The sequence below is a fragment of the Vombatus ursinus genome, unplaced genomic scaffold, assembly GCF_900497805.2.
Source record: "Vombatus ursinus unplaced genomic scaffold, bare-nosed wombat genome assembly UNPS02014775.1, whole genome shotgun sequence".
Taxonomy (NCBI): Eukaryota; Metazoa; Chordata; class Mammalia; order Diprotodontia; family Vombatidae; genus Vombatus; species Vombatus ursinus.
Genome location: NW_020954553.1, coordinates 4,198,296 through 4,221,945, shown reverse-complemented (window position 1 = coordinate 4,221,945; position 23,650 = coordinate 4,198,296). Strand labels below are relative to the sequence as shown.

Genomic DNA, 23,650 nt, shown 5'->3' with positions numbered 1-23,650 from the left:
CCCCCGCCACAGTTGTACTCCCTGACCAGCCGGCCTAGCTGAGCCTGACCCTGCTTCTGGGTCATCAGGCTCCGTGGGGACGGTGGCTGGGAGGCCAGAGGCTCTGGGCTTGGCTCCTGGCTGCCCAGGAGGGTTCATCCCGGGGGTTGTGGGTCCTGGGCAGCAGCCCAGGAAAAGGGGCAGGAGGCAGGACCCCAACCTAGGTGTGTGAGGCCATCCCAACATTACAGCATGGTACAAAAAGCACTGGGTGTGGAGTCGGGAGAGGTCTGACTCCAATAGGGAAAGGCCCGCGATTTCACTGATATAAAACATTCTCGAGTGAGCAAACTCCCTGCCAATGTATGTCAACACCTCTACAACTAGCACTCTTGGAGGGCTGCCTCGACCAGGAGCTACGCCACGCTGCCTCTCACGAGCTGTTGAAGCGAATCCGGAGCCTCAATTTCCTCACCTCTAGAATGGGGCTAACGACATGTTGGTCACTGCCTCAAAGGGTGGGTCTGAGGTGTGTGTAAAGGGTTCCAAAGAAATGTCAGCTGTTATTAGGATGGGGGCTGGGAAGGAGTCACCCCCGCAGCCCCTGCCCTCTCGCTCAGTCCTGGGACAGACGGTGAAGCCCCGCTTAGCCCTTCTCCACCCTCACAGGCTCTGGGGCCTTCTCCAGGACCCCACCGACCCTCTAACAGGAGACCAGACACTGGCTACTCAGTCTTAAAGATAAGGAAGCGTCCCAAAGACCTCAGCGTTCCTTCCCAAGTCGGGAGAGACCGTGCTCCGAAGGCCCGTGTCCTGTTCCTCCTTTCCAGCCGCACGCCCGGCCTCTCTCCATCCCTCTGCGTCTGCGTCTTCTCCTCGTCCCCCTCTGCTCCTTAGTCCCTCTCTGTCCCTTTCTGTCTGTCCCTCACCAGCCCCCCATCCCCAGCCAGGGCACAGGGAATGCATCTGTGAAGTTCCTTTGATCTGTGGCTAGGCCGTAAGGAGCCTGTGCCCTGGTCCATCCTCTCTGGGGTGTAATGGACTTCATCCTGTTAACCTGTCCACTCGGGGGGTAGGTAGTCCTCTACTGGCTCTGTGACTCCGCCTAAGGAACGGCTACCAGTCTGGCCCAAGGGCTCCCGGGCACTTGGGACCAAGGAGGCCTACTCCTCGCCCTCTGGGGACAGATGGACTTGAATCCCATGGGGCACTTGTGGGGGTCAGAGGAGCTGGGACTTTAGAGCTGGAAGGGCACCTAAGTCCAACCCCCCTCATTTTTACTGAGGCACAGACACAAGGAGTGACTTGTCCAGAGTCACTAGACAGCTAATGGAACAGGTCACAGGGCTGGGCATCTAGGCCGATCCTGATCTCCCTCCACTCCCGAGTCCAACTGAGCACCAAATACCACTGCTCGGCTGCCCCCAGACCCCTCCGTCATCTCCTCCGGAGGATCCCCCGCTGCCCCCCCAGACCCATCCGTCATCTCCTCCAGAGGGACCCTGCTGCCCCCCCCAGACCCCTCCGTCATCTCCTCTGGAGGGTCCCCTCCTTGCTGCTGCCGCTCACCTGGTGTGCTGCTGGAGGTGGGAGAGCTGGCGGAAGGATTTCTCACAGTAGGAGCAGTGATAGGGCTTGACACCCAGGTGAATGCGCAGATGTTGGGCCAGGTAGGAGGCGTTGGCAAAGGACTTGGAGCAGTGCGGGCACTTGTGCGGCTTGGCCTCTGTGTGCGACTTGGAGTGGATCTGCATCTCGGACTTGGTGAAGAAGGTCAAGGGGCAGACCTTACACCTGAGGAGCACAGGAAGCAGACCTTATGCCTGGGGGGCACCCACAGACCTCTGCAAACTGCCCCTCCCCTTTCCAAGCTGCTTATCCCTTTCAGGCCGCCACACGCTCTAGGACACCACCTGAAGGAAGGTCCCAGCTCAAATCCTGCCTTCCGTGAGAAGCCTCTCCTCAGCTTCTCCTCATCCCCCTTCGTTCTGCTTTATCTCCAATTTCTCCTGTACATAGCTCATTTATACCCAGCAGTTTAAACTGTCTCCCTAATGAGGGAGACTTTGAGAGCGGGGACTAGGTTTTGTCTTTCTTTGTATCTCCAGCGCTTAACATAGTGCCTGGCATGGGGCCATCTCCAGTTGTCCTGATCTATATCTGGCCACTGGACCCAGATGGCTCTGGAGGAGAAAGTGAGGCTGGTGACTTTGCACAGCCCTCCCTCGCTCAAATCTAATTCACTTGCAAGTCACGGCATCACCTCCCTGATATCATGGTCCTCTTTGAGAAGGACAAACCTCAATAATAGTGCCTGGCAAATAGTTGGTGCTTAATAAATGCTTACTGACTGCCCGAGTAAAGATAGGGCCCACATTTGGGGGAAAAGGTGGGAGGAGATGTAGGCCTCATAGCTCTAGGGATACAGAGACTTCACACTTGAGAATACTTAGGGAGGGGCTAGGTTCCGGGTCACTGGAGTTCTCCAAGCCAAGGCTGGGTTGGGCTGGGTGCCCTCTGAGGTTCTGGGAGTCCATGATTCTATGACAGGCATGAAGGCACAAAGGCCGCTGATAAAACGACTTTGGCCTCACGCCTGGAGGAACATGAGCTTCAATTAAGGGGGTGGGGACAGGTGAGGTGAGCAGGCTCCACACTGTGGGGAGGGCAGGGGGGACGACAGGTCACTCCTCCTCTAGTCTCTCTTTTCAGACTCTCCGACCTCCCTGAACTTCAGTTCCATCAAGCATGACTAAGTCTCAGGCCATCAGTCCCCTCACACATGCCTGCTCCCAGACCACTCCCCTCAGGAGGCCTTCTCCAGGCCATCTGGTCATACTCTCCCCTGCGCTCACAGCCCTTCCCTCTCCCTCCTTGGGGCAGTCATCTACACCTCTCTAGGTCACGTTCCCAGATGATGCTTGTACTCACCCGGTCTTCCTCTTCACCCACCTCTGGCCATTGTCACTGACCTGCTATCCAGAGCTCTCATACGCTCTCATTTCCACTAAACCTGTTCACGTCCTCCAAGGCCTGGACCCAGCCCGAGTCTTCCATCCCATTCTGGCTTCACCCGCCTCATATCCAGCCCTGACCCCCATCCCCTGCCATGTTAATGTTTAACTTGCTCCTACCCGAGGCTCCCCCGTTACCCTGACCTTCCGCCGCCCTGCTCCTGGACACCCAGGTCATCATTAGGGAAGGTCGTGACATTAGGATGTCTGCACCAACTACAGCTTTATCATCAATACCCACCGAGGAGCCTTTAGTGATGCTCAGCTACCTATCAGAGGAGCTTAGATTTAGAGCAGGAAGGGACCTTAGAGGGCAGCTAGTCCAACCATCTCACTACATAGATCAGGGAACTGAGGCCCAGGGAGGTGAGAATCATAGGTCCATTAATAGATTTTAGCAGGAACAGATCTCAGAGGCCAGTCTAACCTTCTCATTTTACAGATGAGGAGAATGATGCCCAAAGAGATTAAGCCATTTACCTAAGGTCACACAGCTAGTGTCTGAGGAAGGATTTGAACCCAGGTTCTCTGACTCCAGAACTGACACTCTTCGCACACTTTAAGGTGGGCATTTCTCAGTGGCCCTCTTCCTTCTTTACACATACACGCTTTGCAGACTCATTCCCTCCCACTTCTATGCAGAAGACTCCCCAATTTTTATCTGTAGCCCTGACCTCTCTCTTAATCTGCCGCTCTCTAAGTCATAAGGTACCACCTCTGATTCCTAGTCCCTGTGTGACCTTGAGTGAGTCACTGGCCGCTCTATGTCTCATTTTTCTCATCCTTCTCAGAGATGAGGGATTGGCCTCGGTGGCTTGTGATGTCCCCTCCAGGCCTAGGTCCAGAAACCCCTGATCTCCCCTGGGGTAACCCCTGGGCACCTCATGCTCAGGAGGTCTTCAGCCATGGTTATTTCTCTTTCAAAGCCTTCGTCCTGGAGCGGCTAGTTCTGGTGGGGTACCACCATTCACTCAGACTCCCACGTTCAAGCCGGGGGGAAAGGGATAACAGTTCTCTTTGATTCTCTCTTCTCCTCTGACCTCATGGTTAGTCAGGTACCAACCCTGGCAAGTCAATGGCACCTCAACATCCCCTGTCCTCTCTTTCCTAGCACCAGTCACTAACACACTGGGCAGGCCTTCCTGAGGAGTTACCTCACCCCAAGGACAGGCATTGCCCCCCAAACTACTGAAGGAGCCCCCAAACAGGTCTTCCAAATACTTCCTTCTACTCCCTAATCCTTCAGATGCTGCTAGGAAAGGCTGCTAGATGGTACAGTAGATAAAAGTGCTAGTTCTGGAGTCAGGAAGAGCCTCACACGGTGTGGAGGGTGGTAGAGAAGCTTGGCTCTAAGACCATTCCATGGTGGACTTAGGTGAAAGACCCGCCCGCTCTTAGGGTCCTCTTGGGATGACTCACTAGGAAGCCTAAGCCACATCTACTCTTCCAGACTTGCTTCTTACTTGAAGCGGAGCCCCAGGTGCCCAGGAGCCCAGGATTCGGCCTGCCGGCTCCTAGCCCCTCAGACTCCCCTACTCCCTTGTGCCTGAGGGGCCTGCTGGACAAGGCACCGGTGACGGCATCTTACCGTGGCGGAAGGGACGAGCCATGTGCTCAACCTCCTCCCAGGGGGTTCCCAGGTGGCCCAAAGTGACCAGTACCGGGGTTTCATAACCCCCGGCACCAGGAAATGGTTCCCCTAACTCAGGGCCAGGGCAGGGGAAACAGCTGGCCTGGAAAGGCAGGAGTCTAGAGCTCAGTTCCCACCTGTATGTCTTCCCCTCTTTGGCAGTCTCTCCTGAGGCCAGGATGGGGTACGGCACCACGAGGACGGGGGGTCCCGAGGGGTTCTCTGCCTTGATCTTCTTGCGGCCCCGTTCTGTTTTGGGGGCTCCCAGCAGGCTGTGGCCCTGAATTGTCTTGATGGAGTCCAGGATGGGGGGGCTGGTAATCCCTGAGATGAGGGTAGGGGAGGAGGCTATGAGGCGGCTCTGGCTGGTGGAGGTGGGCGTTGAGGGGGTGCTGGTCCCTGTGCCAGCACTGGACTCAGAGGTGCTGACTGCAGGGGCCCGGGAGGATAGCCCCAGACCTGTGAGGGAGAGACGGGAGAAGAGAGAGAGCGAGAGAGAGAGAGAGAGAGCGGCTCATACATCGGCAACCTGGATTCCCGAACCATCACCCCTCCCGGCCACCGCCCTTACCCGTGACGGTGCTGGTGGCGGGCCGGGCATGCAGGGCCACATCGGGCTGGGGCACAGCCTGCGGGTGTAGCCCCGGCACCTGCTGCAGTTTCGGCAATGACATGATGGACTGGCTGCTTTCAGCTGGGGATGGAGGGACTAGCAGGGGCTGCTGGGAGGAGACTGAGGTGGGTGGCAGGTGTGGGGGCCGGATCTTCTCTGCCATCAGCTGTTCCTTGATCTTGTTGATCAATACCAAGTTGTCCAGCTGGAAAGGGGAGACAGAGGACAAAAGCGCTCAGGGGGATCCCCCAGGAGCCCAGCCCCGACTGGCCACTGCCTCTGTCCCCTCCTCTCCCAGCCCCAGCCCTGACCTCAAGCCCTCACCCAGCCCGCTTGGCAGGACCACCAAGGACTGTTCTAAACCCTCTCTCATCCCCCACCTCCTCAATGGCCCCTGACAGAGAACCCTCCCTGGCCCTGCCAGCCCCAGCTCCTCCAGTCCAGCAGCAAGGTGGTCACAGTGTCCCCACCAGGGCCAGGGTTGGGTTTTCATTTGTTTTGTTCGCTCTGTCCTGTGGCCTGGCCCCACAACCCTGGCCTCGAGGTGAGCCCCTCCCTCTGGCAGGCCACAGCCAATGCCCCAGACTGTCCAGTTAAGTGCAAAGCTGGCTCGAGCAGGGGCAGGGGGCGGGGGTGGGAGGAGGAGAAAAGCTCTTTCTTACCTGGCTGGGCATGGTGGGAGGAGGGGGCCAGAAGTAGGGGTTGTTAAAACGAGGTTCGGCCATCCTGCAGGGAGAGAGTGACTGTCATGGGGAAGAGACCCTCCCCATCGGTCCAGGGCCCCTCTCAATCACCAACCCCCCTCCCCTGGCGGGGAGCATGGCCCACAGGACAGCGGGCCTCCTGCTGCCTCGACAAGGAGGGAGCCATCCCCAGCCTCACAGTCCTTTCTGGGCTCCCTCAGAGCCCAACAGGAGCCAGGGGGCCATGGTGGGGGAGCTCAAGGGACGTCTTTCAAGTTCAGCGTGAGTCTATACTGCAGAGCAAGTGCCCAGGTGCTACTGACCTTGCCTCTACTCCTCAAGGGCTGTTGTAGGTATGGGGCTGAAGGGAGGCTGGTGTGAGAACTGCCTCTCCACCATGCCATCTCCATGCTAAATAGGCCTGGCATCCTTGGTATCCAGCCCCAGACCTGCCCCAGCCAATCCTCGAGGGCCAACATCACTGTGGGACATCTGTCCCCAAGGAAACTCCAGGCCCCTGCCTGGATAACAGAGAGAGTCCCTGGACCAGGACTGTCCCTGGAGGACAAGCAGGAGCTGCCTAGGACTAAATGAGCAGAAGACCCCATCCTCACAACACAAGAGAGCCAAGCTGTACATAAACTATTAAGTGCCGGAATGACTCCATGAATGATCATGCCACACACTCTGTTTAAATGTGGCCATTTACAAAGTCATTCCTGAGTGCTCATTCCCTTATCTGTCTCCAGGGTAAGATCTAGGTCCTAGAAAATCAGACTGTCTCTTTTTCTACCCCTTAAAATACCTCACAGGAGCCAGGCCTGGGCTTGGCCTTAGGCCAAGGAACTCCTTGAACCCTTAACGGTCAGCAGGAGGGATCAGGTCCTTTGGCCTCTGCCAGCAGGCACCCAACCAACAGGACTGTCAAGTTCAAGTGTGAATCCTTTCCTCAGTCAAGCTCAGGGCCCCCAGCCTGAGCACCAAAGGAGGTCTCCCCCTCGCTAGTTTTCTGTTTTAAGTCTACTCTGTGCCTGGCACTGAGGGGCTGGCAGAGTTGCAGATATGCTTTTGGGGAGGCAGCTGGGCGCAGTGGCACCAGGAGCCATGAGACCTGGGTTTAAGTCCCAACTCTGACACTGACTAGCTGTGTGATCTCTGACAAGTCACTGTTCTTCTCTGGGCCTCAGTTTACTCATCTGTAAAACAGAGACAATAACAGCTGAGCTAGCTCCCTCTCAAGGACACTGTGAAGGTCGCATGAAATAGTGAAGGTGAGTGTGAGTGATTAATATCCACCCTGTCCTAATGGAGCTTTGGATGCTGGGGAGAGGAGGCTCACACCCATAAAACAATGAGAGAGGATATGATTAAACACTAAACTGCCCCGTGATTGCCAGGCCCGGAAGGGACCTTAGAACCTAGGATACTGGAATCTGGAGTAGCTAGAATATAAAATATCAGAACAGGAAGGGGTCCTATGAAAGAGCACTGGAACACATTAGAATCCAAAGGGGCCTTGGAACCCAGAACATGAGAACAGAGTATGTTAGAGCAAAGGTGTTAGAACATGGAACACAGAACATTCAGAGCCAAAAAGGATCTTGGAGCATTGAATGCCAGAACTAGAGATCACCTGGTCTGACCCTCTCATTGGACAGAGGAGGAAACTGAGGCCCAGAGGGGAGAGGTAGCTTGTCCAGTTTGTCACAATAAGCAGGGGCTGAGGCTGGGCTTGGACCTGGGCCTGACTCTGGAGTCCAGGGCTCTTCCACCGCATCCCCACACCTCTCCCCAAGGCGCTGGCCCAAGCCCTTCCCCCATCCGTCCGCCCCCTGCTGCCACCCAGCAGCCACCCACACCCCCTGCTCAGAGCTGGCTCATGCCCAGAGCTTGTATGCTGAGTTCTCTTGGAGGCTTTTTTTTTTTAAAATAAAAACTCAACAGAAAAGCAATCAAGGGAAAGAGCAGAGTTTATGAAAGGCCCTTCTGCTCTACCCTGGACCATGTGGGGAGTATGACATTTACAGACACCAGGGAAGACAGAAGCACGGCTCCTAAGACAACAAACGTTCCTGCCCTCCCTGAGCTGACAGTCTGGCCAGGGAGATGACATTTAGACACATGACACAGGGTGGACGACACAAGACAATATATCACAGTGGGAGTGAGTGGAAAGAGCTCCAGGCTGGGAGCTGGGAGCCCTGAGACCTTGGACCAGCTCAGATAACGCCTCTTTGTGATCTTAGGAAAGATCACAGGATTTAGAGTTGGACTGTCAAGTTCAGCAAATAAGGAAACTGAGGACCACAGAAGGGGGACTGACCTGCCTAAGGTCACCTAGATCAGCAAGGCCAGGATTGGAACTCGGGCCTGTTAACTTTCTATAAGTTGCTCCTCTTCTCTGGGCCTCAGTTTCCCCAGCTGTAAAGTGGGAATAAGAATAATACCCATTTCACTTATCTGCCAGGAGTGGTCTAAGAATCAGAGATGTATAGAGTGTCATATGTGAGAAAGAATTGTTACACAATCTGAAGGTAGAAGGAGGCAGGGCGGTCAAGGACGGCCAGCCTCTGAGGCCCCACACCAAGGCTTCCAGTAGTGAAAGCACCACAGGGTGAAAGGAGGGGAGCCAGTCACGGTAGGATGCCATAATGCCATCCGAGTCTCCCTTTCTGAGGCCTAAGACCCCAGAGGCCAGGTCCTCTTGGTCTCCCACCTGAGCCTGGCATGAACTGGGCACACAGATGGTTGCTGCGTGTCTGGGGCTATTTACCCAGAAGTAGGATTTAGAACTGGAGAAAGGGTGGAGATCATCTGTACCAACTCCCTTCATTTTCCAAGTGAGAAGCCACCCTGGGTGGGGGAGGGACCTGCCCCAGGCCATGCCAGGACTCTTAAACTACCGCAGCATGCTCCTTCCCACAGCAGCAGGGGAGAGGGCCCCTGTAGGCCAGGAGACACCCCACCTTTCATCACCAAGTCCAAGTGTCAGACAGTTCATGCCGTACAAATAGAAAACTGCCAGACACGGGCAGTGGAGGGGCTGCACCTGGGGCAAAGGGTTAGACCGAGACCTCAGTCCAGACCTTAGCACCCAGGGTCACACAGTAAAATCAGTGGCAGAGAACAAAGCCAAACCCAGGTCCTCTCAGCCCCAAATCCAGCCCCATTTCTCTGCCCAGCCTGTGAAGCTTTCCCTGATCCCCACACCGAAAGGGATCTGTCCCTCCTCACGTTCTCCTAGGGGAACTCCTACTCTGTCTCCATCACCTCCCCACCTCACAATACATTTAGCTGGGTCAGAGCTGTGTCACTAGCCACACATTTAATAAATGTGTTTAATAAATGACCCCTGAACTGAATCCTTTTGAGGGCAGTGAGGGTTTCATTTCTGTCTCTAAATCCCTAGTACCCAAAACAGTTCCTGGCACACAAAGCCATATAATAAATTCTTACTGAATCAATCAATAAACATTTATTAAGTACCCACTATGTGCCAGGCACCGTGCTACATGCACAGGAAACAAAAAGACGCAAAAGGAAGTCTCAAAAGAAGGACTTTTGAGAGAGGATGGACACTGGTCTTCCTCCAACACTGACCCTCCATGTAGAGGCAGGGCCACAGAAGCCCAGATGTAGAGTCTTGAGGCACCAATGCAGTCTGACCTCTCTGGGGTCACCTGAGGGAGTCATGTATGGATATCAAAGAAGAACATCTCCAGTCTTCTTCTGTAAGAAGCCTTTGCTAATCCCTCTTAATCCCATCTGTTGATCATACCCAATTTATCCTGCATCCAGCTGGCTGGTACGTAGCTGTCACCCTCCATTAGGCTGTAAGCTCCCTGAGGGCAGGGATCGTCTTTCGCCTTTTTTTGTATCCCCAGTATTTAGCACGTTGCCTGGCATATAGCAGGTGTTTAATGAATGCTTATTGACTGAATGGGAAAGAGGAGAACACAGCTCAGTTCCCCCTCCTCACATCCTGACTTTGGTGAGAAGCAGGGCTGGAGGAAGTAGGCTGACTGGCTGCTTCCACCGGGTTCGATGTCACTCCTTACCCTGAGTCACAGAATGCTAGGGCTGCAGGACCTTTAATGGAAAGACCGTCGGCTCTGGATTCAAAGCATCTTTCTTCAAAGCTGACATTCACTACTCAGAGGACCTTGGGTGAGACTTGAGGCCCTAGTTTCCTCATCTATTAAATGGGAGGGTTCAACTTGATGGACTCTTGGGTATCTCAGTTCTAGACCTATGATCTAATCCAGCCACTCTCCCTCCTAAAAACAAACCAACAAAAAACAAAAACAAAAAACCCTGAGGCCCAGAAAAAAATGTCTCTTCTGTGGGCACGCAGCCTGTAAGATTTGAACCCAGGTCTTTCAGAGGCCAGTGTTTCTCTGACTGCACTATCCTACCTCATCTTCCAATTAGTCCAATGGACCCTTGGTCATCCAGGAGAAGGAGCCAAGGCCTTCACCTCTCCCTTGGGCTACTCCTCAATAGCTCCTGCATCCCGTTTTGTCCTGGGCAGCACAGGATTTGTCCTCACCAGTCACCACCTGTGTGAATCCAGGCCTCCATCCCTTCATTTACAAAATTAAGGGGGTCAAACTTGATGGTCACTGAAGTCAGTGAACATTTGAACTCTACGCTAACAAACTCAAATCAGACACAGGCTTTGCCCTCAGGGAACTCAAAGGCCAGAGTGGGGTGAGGGGAATGGAGCACAGAGCACACCAAACCATAACACAGGGAAGACCAGGAGTACAGCCACCAGAAAGGCCCGCACGTCCAAGACAGTGATGGCTTCCGGCCGGTGGGGGGGAGGGGCGTCAGTGAGGGCTTCCCTGCGGAGGTGATGCTGGGCCGAGAAGGCTGGCTAAGATTTTGGCCTGGGAGGCATCTCTGTCTCCTCCTCCTCCTGCTCTCCTCCACGGAGCCAGCTTGGCTTCTTTGCTGCCCTGGTACACACGCCATGCTGATTCCCGCCTCCACACCTTCAAGGTCTGGCTTTTTTTGGCTGCCCGCACATCCCACTGCTGACTCCCTAATGGTGAGTGTGATCCCAACGTGAGAGAGGCCGCCTTTGGAGCTGGTGAATTCCTCCTCGTTGGAGGACTTCATACAGAAATGAGATGGCCGCTTGATGGTTTGAAATAGTGGGTACTAAGTGTGATCCGTAAGATCACAGATTAGAGTTGGAAGTCATTTTACAGATGAGTAAAGTGAGGACCTTAAATGGTGTGCTCAAGGTCAGCAGTGTAGTGATAGAACTTTCAAGTCTGGGTCAGCAGAGGAGGCCCCTTCCCAGCTTAAAATTCTGTGGCTCCTTTCTCTGTCAATTAAACTGGGGTTATCAGGAACATGGCTGATGGTGGGTACAGAGCCCAGACTCCTGGATCCTTCTTCCCTTCCCCAACCTCCTTCCTACTCTAGTTACCAGCAGCTCAAATTGCTCCAGCAACAGCAGGCAAGGGGGAAAGTCCTGGCCTCCAACGTGTGGCCAGAGACGTCCAAGGACCAAATGAAAAAGAAATCCAGCTCTCCAGGCCCTGGCTTTCCTCTCCAGAACCCAGCAGGAAGCTAACGAGGCCTCTGGGCAGCCCAAAAAGATGCTGCAAAATTCATGCCTTCAAGCCCCCACCTTCCCTTTTCTCAGGGAAGAGCCTCTCAGGCATCAACCACACTGAGCCCAAGCACTCTCGATCTCCTTTTGTGCCGCTCCAGCAATACTGGCCAGCTGGTTGCTAAGTCAGATGAGAAGCAAGATTCAGAGGGGGAAAAGGAGCTGCTGCTATCAGACCCACCGGCAGTGAGGGAGGAGACAGAAAAACTATTAAAATCAGGCACGAGCACAGCAGTGTGGAGCAAGTAGTGCAGGGACAATACAGGTGTAGATCCTGCTGCCACGACTGATGTGTCTGATGATGACAAAGACTTAGCAAGCAATAGCTCCACTACACTCGGCACCCTGCTTTGAAGAGGGCAGGGAAGGATGTCATCCATTTGGTGAGACTTCCATTCAAACCAGGAAAAGTTTGTGCTTCCAGAACCAGTTATTCCAGAAGCCTTCTAGATAGTGAAGGTTAGAATTCATGTAACTGTAGCATAACAGAACTCCTAGAGAAGGGGCCTTAGAACCCAGAATGTCAGAGCTGGGAGGGTGCTTAGAACCCAGAATGTCAGAGCTGGGAGGATCCTTAGAACCTAAAATGTCAGAGCTAGAAGAGAACCTTAGCACACAAATGTCAAAGCTCCTAAAGAAGGGCCTTAGAACTCAGAATGTCAGAGCTGGGAAGAAGTAGAGAACACAGGATTTGGAGTGGGAAAGATTGGAAGAGACCTCAGAAATAATCTAGTCCAGCTTCCTCATTTTACAAACTCTGAGTAATAAAGGCCAAAGCTCCCAGGCCATCTCGATCTTATCTACGCCTCTGATTTCCCAAAAGCCAAAGAGAGGAACCTGGGGCATAGAAGTGCCCACATGAGAGCAGAGATGTCCTCACCATTTCCAAAGGTCTCCTCCTCACCTCACACGTTCCTCACTTGAAATGCCTTCCCTTTCCCAAAAGTGAAAGGCAGTGCAGTACGGTAGATAGTGAGCTGGCCCCAGGGCCAGGAAGAGCTGAGTTCAGGCCCCGCTTCTGGCACATGCTGTAGCTTTCTGGTGCCACAGACAACGCTAAGATGACAGCAGACAAGGGGCTGACCTGCACTGATGAGGAAGTTTCCTCTCCCAAGATGTCCCTATACCAATGACAGCCCAGGCCCAGGCCCTGTCCTTATAGACCCCTTCAAGGTGTGGCTGCAGGCTGACCTCCTCTTGCCTGACCACCTTGGCCTCTCTGTCCTCTGAATTCCTCAAGGACCACACAGTTTCACAAGTGACTGTACCTGCTTCAAAGGCCTCTCATTGTGTCCTGTGTCTAAGTCATCTCCCTGAGTAAAGTGTAAGCTCGCTGAGGACAGGGCTTGGGTCTGTCCCATAGTTCACAGCAGTCCAGGACCGACACACCAGGCACCCAGAGACTAACATCAAGGTTGGGGGAGCTAAGATCCAAGCACCAGCCAGAGCAGAAGTGACCCAGAGAACAAAGGCGAGGTCCTCACCCGCTCTGCTTTTAACCAAGTGTCTAGTGTCACTCAGAGCCCACAGGCCTGTGTGACGGGCCCAGGGGCCTGAGAGAAGGGAAGCGCCATGAGGGCAGGGCCTGTTTCACTTTTACATTTGTGTCTCCAGCATCTAGCACACAGTGCTTGGCATTTTAAAAATGTTTACGGACTGACAGGCCTTGGGAGGGAAGGTCCTGGGCACAGGTCCCGAGCTCAGCAGATATTTGTTGACTGACTGTGCCATCATGGACAAGGAGCCCTGGGTCCAGGTCCGGAAGATCTAGATTTGAATTCTGGCTCTGCCACTCAGAGATGCAGCATGGTGTGGCACACAGAGATCCAGCCTCAGGACCAGGAAGCTCCGTGTTCAAGTCTGACACATACTGGGGGGCCCTGTGACTTTTTAGGGTCCCAGGCCACTTCCTCTGAGACTATAAATTGCAAAGAGGGTGAGGACTCTGCCCTGGTAGAGGAGTTCCTTCCACCAATGAAATCACAGGCTCCATGTTCATCTATCTCTCACCTACCCCTCTCGACTCCCACAATGGACTTCACCCTTTCTGGGCCCTCTCCACATATTAATTCAATAAACATTCATTAAGCAAGGTCAGAAGATAGGACAGCCCCTGCCCTCAAGGTCTTCCCTCCTACTGGGGCTGGGGGTGGAAGATGACGCAGACACAGATAAATATAATACAAAGTCGGGTGTAACGGGAGCAGAAGAGCCAGACAGAGCTTAGCACAGTGCCAGGCACACAATAAGCGCTCAATAAATGCTGACTGCCTGTTGCTGGATAAGGTGTGCTGGGAGAGAACCTTTTCTGCTGTGGGGCTCAGGAAAAGCTTCATGGAGGAGGAGATGCCAGAGCCAGACCTTGAAGGGAGAGGAGATGGGAGACAGGGCCGGCATATCAGATCCAAAGGATAATCATGAAAATGACTCACATTTCTATCAAGCTTTAAGGTAAAGTTTGCAAAGCATTCTACAGACAGGATCTCCTTTGAGCTTCACAACTAAACTGCAAGGTCGACCACTAGGAGCATTATTATTCCCATTTTACAGATGAGAAAACTGAGCCTGGGAGTGCCAAGTATCTCCCACAGAGGAACAAAGTTAGGAAGTGTTGGAGGCAGGATTAGAAACCCAAGGTTAGAGCCCAGCACAGCACTCTATTCGCTGTGTCTCTGAAGAGACCAGCCAGTTAGGCAGAAGGGAATGAAGGAAAGATGAGGTCTTCAAGGACAGGGCAGTGGGGACCCATGAAAGGTGTCTGAGTAGGGGTGTGACATGCTCAGATTTGTGCATCAGAAAGATGATTCTGGCAGCTGCGTGGAGGCTGGGCTGGGGAAGGGAGGCAGGAGGGTCCGTCAGGAGGCTAGTGAAAGGGTCCAGGGAAGAAGTGATAGGAGAACCCTCAGGGAGAAGCTGAGTGGCCACAGACCGGGGTGCTCTGCCTCTTCAGGTCATGGACCCTCTCTGGCAGTCTGGTGAAGCCCACGACTTTCTCAGAAAAATGAAGGCATAAAACAAAAACACAGGCTGACAAAGGAAACCAATTCTACTGAAATATGCTGAAAGCCAAGTCCCCATGTCGGCATGAAGAGCCCTGTTCAAGGAGTGGCATCAATGGTCGTTACAACCTGCGCAGGGCACAGAACTGGGAGAGCGGAGGAAGTCTAAGAACAGCTGGGAAGGGACCTTAGCGGCTGTGGCGTCCAGCCACCTCACCGGGGCAGAGAGGCTGTGCCTTGTCCAGGGTCACACACCTGGTTGGTATCTGACTCTAAATCCAGCGCCTTAGCCATTATGACAAGTGGCCTCCTAACCTGAATGTTGGGGGGTGTGTCATCAATGGAAATAGGGAGCTGAGAGAAAGACAGGTTGAAGGCAGAAGGTGATGAATTACGTTTGAGAATGTGTCAGGCCAGCAGGCGACTAGAGATGGGGAGCCAGAGCTCAGAGCAGAGACGAGACTAGGGACAGAGATTTGGGGGTGTGCATTATCTCACAATAAGCCTGAGACTGGTATGACAAATATCATTACTCCCCACTACACAGAAGGGGAACCCAAGGCTCAAGAAGGCTAGCTGCATATATAAATTTAGGCATCATCTGCAGAGACAGGAGCAGATGAGAGCCCCCCCAGGGGAAGGAGGGGGGTCACCTACCCGAGGTGTGTGGTGGAAGAGGAGGGGGCTGTGAACCACCCCAGAAGCCCGACGTGCAGAAGGAAAACAAGGAAAAATGCTGCGAGAAGGGGGAGCTGAGCCGCATCCTAGGTCTGAAGGCCTACGATTCCCTGATTCTCTGATGGGAGTCCAGGCTGCTTAACTCCGCCTCCCTCTGGGCACAATGAGCAGGTTGGGCCCAATCACCCCAACGGTCCTAAATTCTAAATCCTAAACTCGATGGGAAGATTCAGGGAAGGCTTCGCAGTGGACCTTGCAGGTGCAGAGGGGAGAGCAGCCTCAGGGGAGGCAGAATAAAGCCGGGTGAGTGGAGGGTGCGGCTAAGAGAAGGGGCTCATGACGGGGGCTGAAAAGGGACAGCAGCAAAGGCAGGCGGCTAAGACACAAGCAGGGCATGGAAGGCTTGGGATAGCCGTTCATGCAGACTGCTGCACGTGGCTAATTACTGCAGCAGAGGTAACGAGCTTTTGGGGCACGCGTGCGTGTGTGTGTGTGTGTGTGTACGTGTGTGTGCCTGTGCGTGCATGCATGTCTGCTTTCAACACTGAACTCCTTTCGGGCTTGGCAGGGAGAACGTCTCCGAATGGAGCGGAGGGATGCCTGCTGGCTGCTGCCACACTGTCCCATCTACCCGCCCAGGCATGGCGAGGCTGCTTCAAACCTGTTGCTTCTCCAGCCCAATCAAAGGCCAACAAGAAAGGGAAGATGGCTCAGAAGGGGCCAGGGAGTCCCTGGGGGGAGTGAGCAGGCAGAGGGAGGACCTCGATGGTGGCGGCCCCAGGCTCAGGTGGACCTTGCCCCTGCCCTTCTCTGCAAGGGGGCGTGGATGAGCCCTGCTGTGTTGAATGCCAGTAGCCCCCAGACTAAGGACTCATTGGGGGAGTGGGGACGCTTTCAGCATCCCTTGGCTGACAGGAGCCACTGTGCTGGGACCACCCAGGGCCGGTTTTACGGGCTCCAGCTGAGGGCCCAGCACCAACTAGCAATGCACCAGCTGACTTCCTGTGAAATGGGCACATGGATATTCCAAAAGCATACACACAAACACCAGGCAACTATACACAGGGGTGCACACAGACACAAACATGCACACATATGAGCAGGCACACATGCAAGAAAGACACAAGGAAACACCAACACACAGAGACACACACTAAGATGCATGCATACAAACACAGACATACCGTGTGTGTGACAGACCCTTTTGCACAGATCTGACCATGTCACTCCTCTGTTCAAACTGGCTCCCTATGACCTACAGAATAAAGTACAAACCCCTTAGCTCGACATTCAAAGCCCTCCATGGTCTGGTGAATCCCGACCTTTCCAGTCTTCTCTCACTCGACTCCCCTCCACGTCCTCTATACCCCAGCTGAGCCGGATGACTCACTATCCCCTGGACACATCCTATGCTGCCCCCACCTCCGCATCTTTGCTCGTGCTGGTCCCTATGCCAAGAGTACCCTCCCCCTTGGTCTTCGCCTGTCTGTTGACTTCCTTCCCATTGTTCGAGGCCCAGCTCAGATGCGACCTCTTCTGGGAAGGTTCCCACTCCACCACCCCCAAGCTGGAATGACCTTTCCCCACTATGATTATGGAAGACTAGATGACGCCACGGATAGAAATAAATGGTCAGATTTGGGGAAAGATAATTAGCTCAGTTTGGGAGCTGCTGAGTTCCAGGTTCTGGCGAGGCATGGTGGTGGTGGGGGGGATGCCCAGCAGGAAGTGGGGGGTGGGGCTGTGGATCTCAGGTCAAGACTGGACAGACAGTTTGGCATTCCTGTGTACAGAGGTCATAATGAAAACTGTGGCAGTGAATGAGAGAAGACAGCCTAGGATGACCCGTTGGAGAATGGCTGCACTGCGGGATCAGGGAGAGAATGCCTGGGAGGGGGAAAGCAAGCATCGGGAGAGTGTGGGAGCTCTGAAGCCGGGGAGATGAGAATGCAGTAAGATGAGGCAGTCCCCAGGGTCCAAAGCTATGGAGACGTCAACCAGGAGGAAAGGTCTGAGGAAAAAGCCACTGGTGGTCCTGGAGAAGGAGAAGTTCGGGGTCAATGGCTTCCTGTGAAAGAGGCTGAAGACACAGAGGGTCGTGAGGAAGGAGGGGCATCCTGTCTGTGAAAGGTGGGAGAGATTGGATGGAGCTACAGGGGTAGAAGTCAAGAAGGCCTCTTGTCGGGGGGAGGGATTAAATGTAGCATCCTCAGCGCCCAGATCCCCACAGCTGAATCTGGACAGAGAGGAAGGAGCAGTGGCAAGAGAGACTTATCACAGAAAGGTCCCTGAAAAAGTGGCCGGGAATGGGATCAGGGGCCCAAGGGCCAGGATCAGCTAAACCTTCTGTGACCTGAGCGGAGGAGGAGAAATGGGAAAATGAAGAGGAGGTCCAGAGCAGCCGCGGCGGGGAAAGAGACTGGGGGTGGAATGGATCAAGGGCTGTCCGGCTTCCGTGAGGACCCGGAGGAGGTGCCCCATGGATTCACAGGGAGTGGCCTCCTCAGGCCTTGGCTGCCTGAACAAATCTTCTGGCCTCGGCTTCCTGTGTCTGGGCCCCATCTCCCCTGGCAGACCAGAAGCTCTCTAGAGGCAAGGTCTGCCAAGGCAGCAGCCAGGGGGCCATATAGACTGGCTGCCACTGCACACTGATGGGTCCTGGCTTCACAGAGGAGCCATATGCCTGTCCTAGGAAGGGAGTACTCAGAGCCTGCAAAGGCAGGATGGGCTGTGTAGAAAGGGCACTGAACCCGGAGCGATAGAATTGCACTTCTGACCTTTTTACTTAGCACTATGTACCTGAGGGCTCTGGGCCTCAGTTTACTCATCTATAAAATGGAAATAATAATAGGACCGACCGCACAAAGTGGTACATATAGTGGTCTCTGCACACCTTAAAGTACTAATTTTCAGTCATAATGAATAATTAGAATTAATTAATAATAATTACTACAATCACATCAAAGGGCCTGTTCTGTTCCCTGACCTCCCGGAGAGATGGCAGGATAGCAGGGCCAGTAGCAACCACACGTGAGATGCTGGGCTCTGTCTGGGATCCAGGCACAGGCTAGGGGCTGAGGGCCACCCATGTAGTTGGGAAGGGTCCCCTCCCCTGCTCCTGCTCCTGGCCAGGCCCAACATCTTTTGAAGCTCCTCAGGAGAAGAGGGCACATCTTGACAGCAGAAGCAGAGTTCCCCGTTTCTTCCTGTCCATGTGGTCAGGGAAGCTTTAGACCCAGTGACAGTCCCCTTCAAACAGCCTTGCCACAGCCCGATGACCCTGACCCAGGGCCTCTGAGCCACAGTGCAAGAAGCAGGCTGAGGAGAGATGGGAAGGACAGCACTAGGGGAGAGGACACAAAGCCACGCCTTCAATCACTACCATATAGCTGGGAGGTGGTGGTATTTTTATTACACAAAGCCAACGTTATTACTATGACCATATAATTCCACCTCGCATGTGTATACAGCTTTTACAATTTTCAGAGGGCTTTACCGGCATGACCTCTGCTGTGGGGCAGGAAGGGCCAGCATTTGGGCAAAAAACCCATTTTAAGGATGAGGAAACTGAGGCTCCAGGAGACTGCCCTCAATTTTATCCTGTCTATGTCTTGTTTGTGCATAGTTATTCACACGCTGCTGCCCCATTCAGAGTGCTGGCTTCTTGAAGGGAGGGAGTGGGTTCTGTTGTCAGCTCAGTGCTTAGAACAATGCCCAGCACATAAGTCGGCGTTTATCAATGCGACCTGACCAAATGACTGAATGATATTGTGGAAGGACCATTAGACTCAGTGTCAGGACACAGCTGAGTTCAAATGCAGCCTGGGAGCCCTGACCTCAGGCTCTGCTCACACAGAGCACAACCTCTGACTTCTGTGCATCTCATCCATAAAACAGGGGCAGTGTTACCATAGAGTTTAACCCACAGGGTGGATGTGAGGATCAGATGAGGAGATAATGTAGGTAGAGCATTTCACAGGCCATAAGGTGGCCCATAAATGCCATCAATTATTACTGTTGTTATTATTATTATTCATTCTTGTCATCTTTGAAGGCATCTAGGAAGCACGGTGGAGAGAGCCTTGAACTTGGAATCAGGAGGCCCTGATTTCAAATCCTCCCTCAGACACTTACTCACATGGCTGTGTGACCCCCAAGTGAGTCACTTAAGCTTTCCCAACCTAAATCTGAAAGATTTAGAAATGTTATTCGTTATTATTATGTCGTATGAAACTCAGTCCTGGGACGAGTTGTTATCCTACTAGAATTCTTTTGTATTTAGTGTTAGGTGGGGATAAAGCGACTCATCTGAATGAAATTATTATCCTTATTCACCTCATTCTTCATGGAGTCCTGGGGCTAGTTATTAAGCTGCTATTTATTAGTCTTTTATGTTTAATGTTCTGCAGACTTCTGCCCATGTGATTATTATGAGAGTGATTGTCATTTTTAAGCAGCAAGACCAGGCTTGAACCCAGGTGCAGTGCCATTTGAACGGCTGTTTTTGATGGCTCCGGGGGTAGGGGCTGCAGCACTATATTTGACAGCCCCCCAACGTTCCCACCCACACTACCGATGCAAACTGCATGGGATCCCAGCTCCAAACAACTCCCATCTCAAGCCGTGCCAGGCAGGGCCCACCATTGCACATCCTTTCTGAACTCCTCAGGTGGACGGCCTCCATCATTCTATCCACACATATCTGTCATGGGCTTATTAATTAACCCAGCCTGGGCACGAAGGAGTGCATAACGGCAGTGCCTGCTCTCACAGCGATTACAGTCTAATAAGGGATCAACAAACACGATAGGCAGGAAGCTTAGGAGGTCATGACCCTACCGCTTTCATTTCAACTAAATTCAATTCAACAAGCATTTATAAGGTGCGTACCATGCCATGGGCACTGTACTGGGAATAGAAGATACAAGGGAAAATGAAACAGGTCCTGTTCTCAAGGAGTTTCCATTCTATCGTGGGGGAGAAGGAAGGAGAAACAACATCTACAGAGACAAAGGTCCCTGTAAAGGAGGCTGAAATGTGCCTGAGACCAGGGGTGGGGAACCTGTGGCCTTTTACCAAAGGGATTTGTTCTGTGACGTTTGGATTCAGTCAAACGGCCTAACCGGAGGACTTGGAGGGCCACATGTGGCCTCAAGGCTGAAGGTTCCTCACCCCTGCCCGAGACTTCAGGAGGATGGAAAGTAAAGAGGTCAGAGGAAAGAAATAGGTTGAGATATTCAAAGAAAAATCAACTTCAGGGGCAGAAGGCTTCCAAGAGCAAAATTCTCACAAATGGTATCTAATGAGAGAGAATGGAAGGAAATGTCTGAAGATGCTCAAATGGCTGGTCCTGTAGGGAACGCCTGGGCTAGCTCTGATTTTGAAAGGATGAGTCCTGAAGATGGAAACAAGTTCACAGAATTGATACAAAGAAGAGCCACAAACCTGCAAGAATGGTGTCAGAAAGGCTAAAGGCCCGAGGGGCCGAGGCACTCAAGAAATGTTACAGACTCCATGAGAAAGGGTGGAGGATGGCCCCTGAGGAGGAGGCCCGGAAGCCAAACTCAGAAAGAAAGGTCACCAATACATCAAAATACTCCTAAGGTCACTTTCTATAAGTAGTAAAGAACTGGAAAGAAAATAGATGCCCACAGGCAAGCTATGATACATGAAGATAACAATATTATTGTGTCACAAGAAATAATAAGCATGACGAATTCAGAGAAGCCTGGGAAAACTTATACGAACTGATGCAGGTGAAGTAAGCAGAACCAAGAAAGGGTATGCACAATGATTATAGCAATGTAAATGAAAAGGAGAAAAAAAACCACCTAAGGGAACTGAATGCTATATAATTGCGGTGACCAAGCCTAGCCCAGGAGAAGAGAGGATGAAAGCTATTTCCCTCCCTTCTTTGGAGAGGTGAGGCATGATGGACGGGTGAGGAACATCCCATTTCTCTAGACTCCCCTGATACACTTGGTTGTTAGTTTGGCTGAACTGCTCCTACCCTGCCTTTCCCCCTCTTTGTTTATTTTTTGGCTCTTGGTTGGGGGAGAAGGGAAGAAAGGGATGTATTTAGAAATTACAATGATGTAAAAATGATATCTTTTTTTTTTTCAAATGTGTGGAGGCAAGAAAAACAAGGCCAAGGGCCCCTTCTTGAGGAAGATGGAGAAAAAAGATACCACAGGCCTGGGGGGAAGCAACCTAACTCAATTCTTCTTTTGCTTTGGTTTGCAATAATGCCATATGGCAGTTCAAAATATTACTGTGTGAGCACTCTTTGTGACAAAAAACAAAAACAAAAAAAAACAAACTGGGAAACAAAGTGGGTGGTCATCAAAGGGGCCCTGGATGTGGAGGTTCAAATCCCATCGCTGCCACCTAATAGTCTTGAGATTTTAAGCAAATCATTTCATGTATCTAGGCCTCAGTTTCTTCATCTATAAAAGGAGGCGGTTGGACTAGGTGACCATCAGGCGATCTTTCAGTTCTAAATCTATGATCGTCGGGCTACCCAACAGTTGGGAAAGAGCAGAACAAACTGGGGTTTATGAATTTGGGGGAGCCAGAATCTGGACTTGCGGCATCACCATCCCTGATCAGCAAAGAGTTTGTAACTTCAAGTTTTAAGAGTCATTGGTAGACCTGCCCATGGTGATGTGTGAACAGCAAGACTTGAATCCAGTTACACCTGATTCCAAGCCTGGTCCTCTGTCCACTATTCCAGGCTGCCCATATGTGACTCTAAAGGAAAATTACTGCACCATAAGAAATGGTAAGTATGCGGAATTCAGAGCAACATGGGAAGAGCTGGATAAAGTGAGGCAGAGCAAAGCAAGCCAAAGCAGAACAGGATCCAAAATGACTACAATCGCATCAATTAAAGGAACACTGAAAGGCAGCTGAACTCTGAGTAACTGTAGAGAATAAGCCTGGTCCCCAGGAATTGAGGAGGAAATGCACTGAGTTCCTTTCAGTAGAGAGGTGAGGGGCTCAGGTTGCAGAATGACGCATACCCCATCAGACACGGGTGATACGTTGGTTTTGCTGAATTGTTTTTCTTTGTTACAATGGAGGGTTCCATCAAAGGAGTGGGGTATATCTGGAAATTACTGCTATGTAAAAAAAAACCTCACAAAAAAACACCAAAAGGCCACAATAAAACTTAATTAAAAAAAACAACCCCCTATGTGAAGAATAAATACATGGGGGGTTTCGAGGATTATAAGTTTAATACAAACCAATGAGATGACAAAGCAGGCAAAATAGCTAATAAGACATCAGGCTGAGCTAATGGAGAAGGAACTGACAGTCCCACTTTCTCTGCTTGGGGAGAGGGAAGGGAAAAGAAGCAATAATTAGGCACCTACTCTGTGCCAGGCACCATGCTAAGTGCTTTTTACAAATATCTCATTTGATCCCCACAACAACCTTGGGAGGTGGGTGCTAGTATGACCCCCATTTTACAGCTGAGGAAACTGAGGCAAGCATAGGTTAAGTGACTTGCTCAGGGCCACACAGTTATTAAGTATCTGAGGCCACATTTGAACTCAGGTCTTCCTGACTCCAGGCCTGGCACTCCATCCACCAGCTGCCCCGGCCAGATCACATTGGGAGTTCTGAAGCCCACGTTTTAGGACAGACACTGATAAGCTACCAAGCGTCCAGAGGAGGGCAGCCAGGCTGGTGAATGGACTGGAGGTCACAGTGCCACATGCAAGATGGCTGAATGAACCAGGGCTTCGGAGCCTGGAGAAAACTTGGGGCAAGGGGAGTGGGAGGTGCTCATTCTGTCTGGCTCCACAGAACAGACCTAGGAATAACAGGGGTGGCAGAGGGGCAGAGCTGGGTTTGACGAAAGCAAAGGTGTTCTATACATCCAAGCTGTCAAAAGCTGGATGAGTGTTGTCCGAGAGGTTCCGGCTCAGGTGAAGCCTCTGCGGCCCCTTCCAACTCTGGCCTTCTGGGGCTCCATGCATATGAGAATAACTCGCAGACCAAATGTGATAAGGGTCAGAAGGGAGGCACAAGGGGTGATGGGAGTAAGGGCTCACAATTAACGGAGCTGGATTTGGAGTCGAAAGGCCTGAGTTCAAATCTTGGTGTGTGTGGCCTTAGGCAAGTCACTTAGACTCTGTAGGTCTCTGTTTTCTCAAACATAAAAAAAGGAGGTTGTTCTGGTTGACCTTCCAAGTCCTTTCTAGTCTATGGTCACGGTTAAGTAGAGATGTATTACAATTTTAACAGCCAAACTAGAGGGAAGGATCAGAGTAAATGAAGATATAAAGGTTGTGGTTGACTCTTTGCGACCCCATTTGGGGTTTTCTTGGCAAAGATACTGCAGTGGTTTGCCATTTGCTTCTCCAGCTCATTTTACAAATGAGGAAACTGAGGCAAACAGGGTTAAGTGACTTGCCCAGGG

At 52.3% G+C, this 23,650-nt stretch overlaps 1 protein-coding gene across 2 annotated transcripts in view; it reads right to left on the bottom strand.

Moving 5' to 3' along the window:
* ZNF362 (zinc finger protein 362) overlaps positions 1 to 23,650 on the bottom strand; it is a 46,580-nt gene that overhangs the window by 8,418 nt on the left and 14,512 nt on the right. For both annotated transcript variants that reach the window (XM_027864584.1, XM_027864583.1), the window contains exons 2-5: positions 5,899 to 5,962; positions 5,195 to 5,441; positions 4,761 to 5,082; positions 1,549 to 1,773 (exon numbers count right to left, since the gene is read on the bottom strand). In XM_027864584.1, the coding sequence (XP_027720385.1) occupies positions 1,549 to 1,773; positions 4,761 to 5,082; positions 5,195 to 5,441; positions 5,899 to 5,961 (857 nt within the window). In that variant the 5' untranslated portion in view covers position 5,962. The remainder of the gene's footprint in view (positions 1 to 1,548; positions 1,774 to 4,760; positions 5,083 to 5,194; positions 5,442 to 5,898; positions 5,963 to 23,650) is intronic.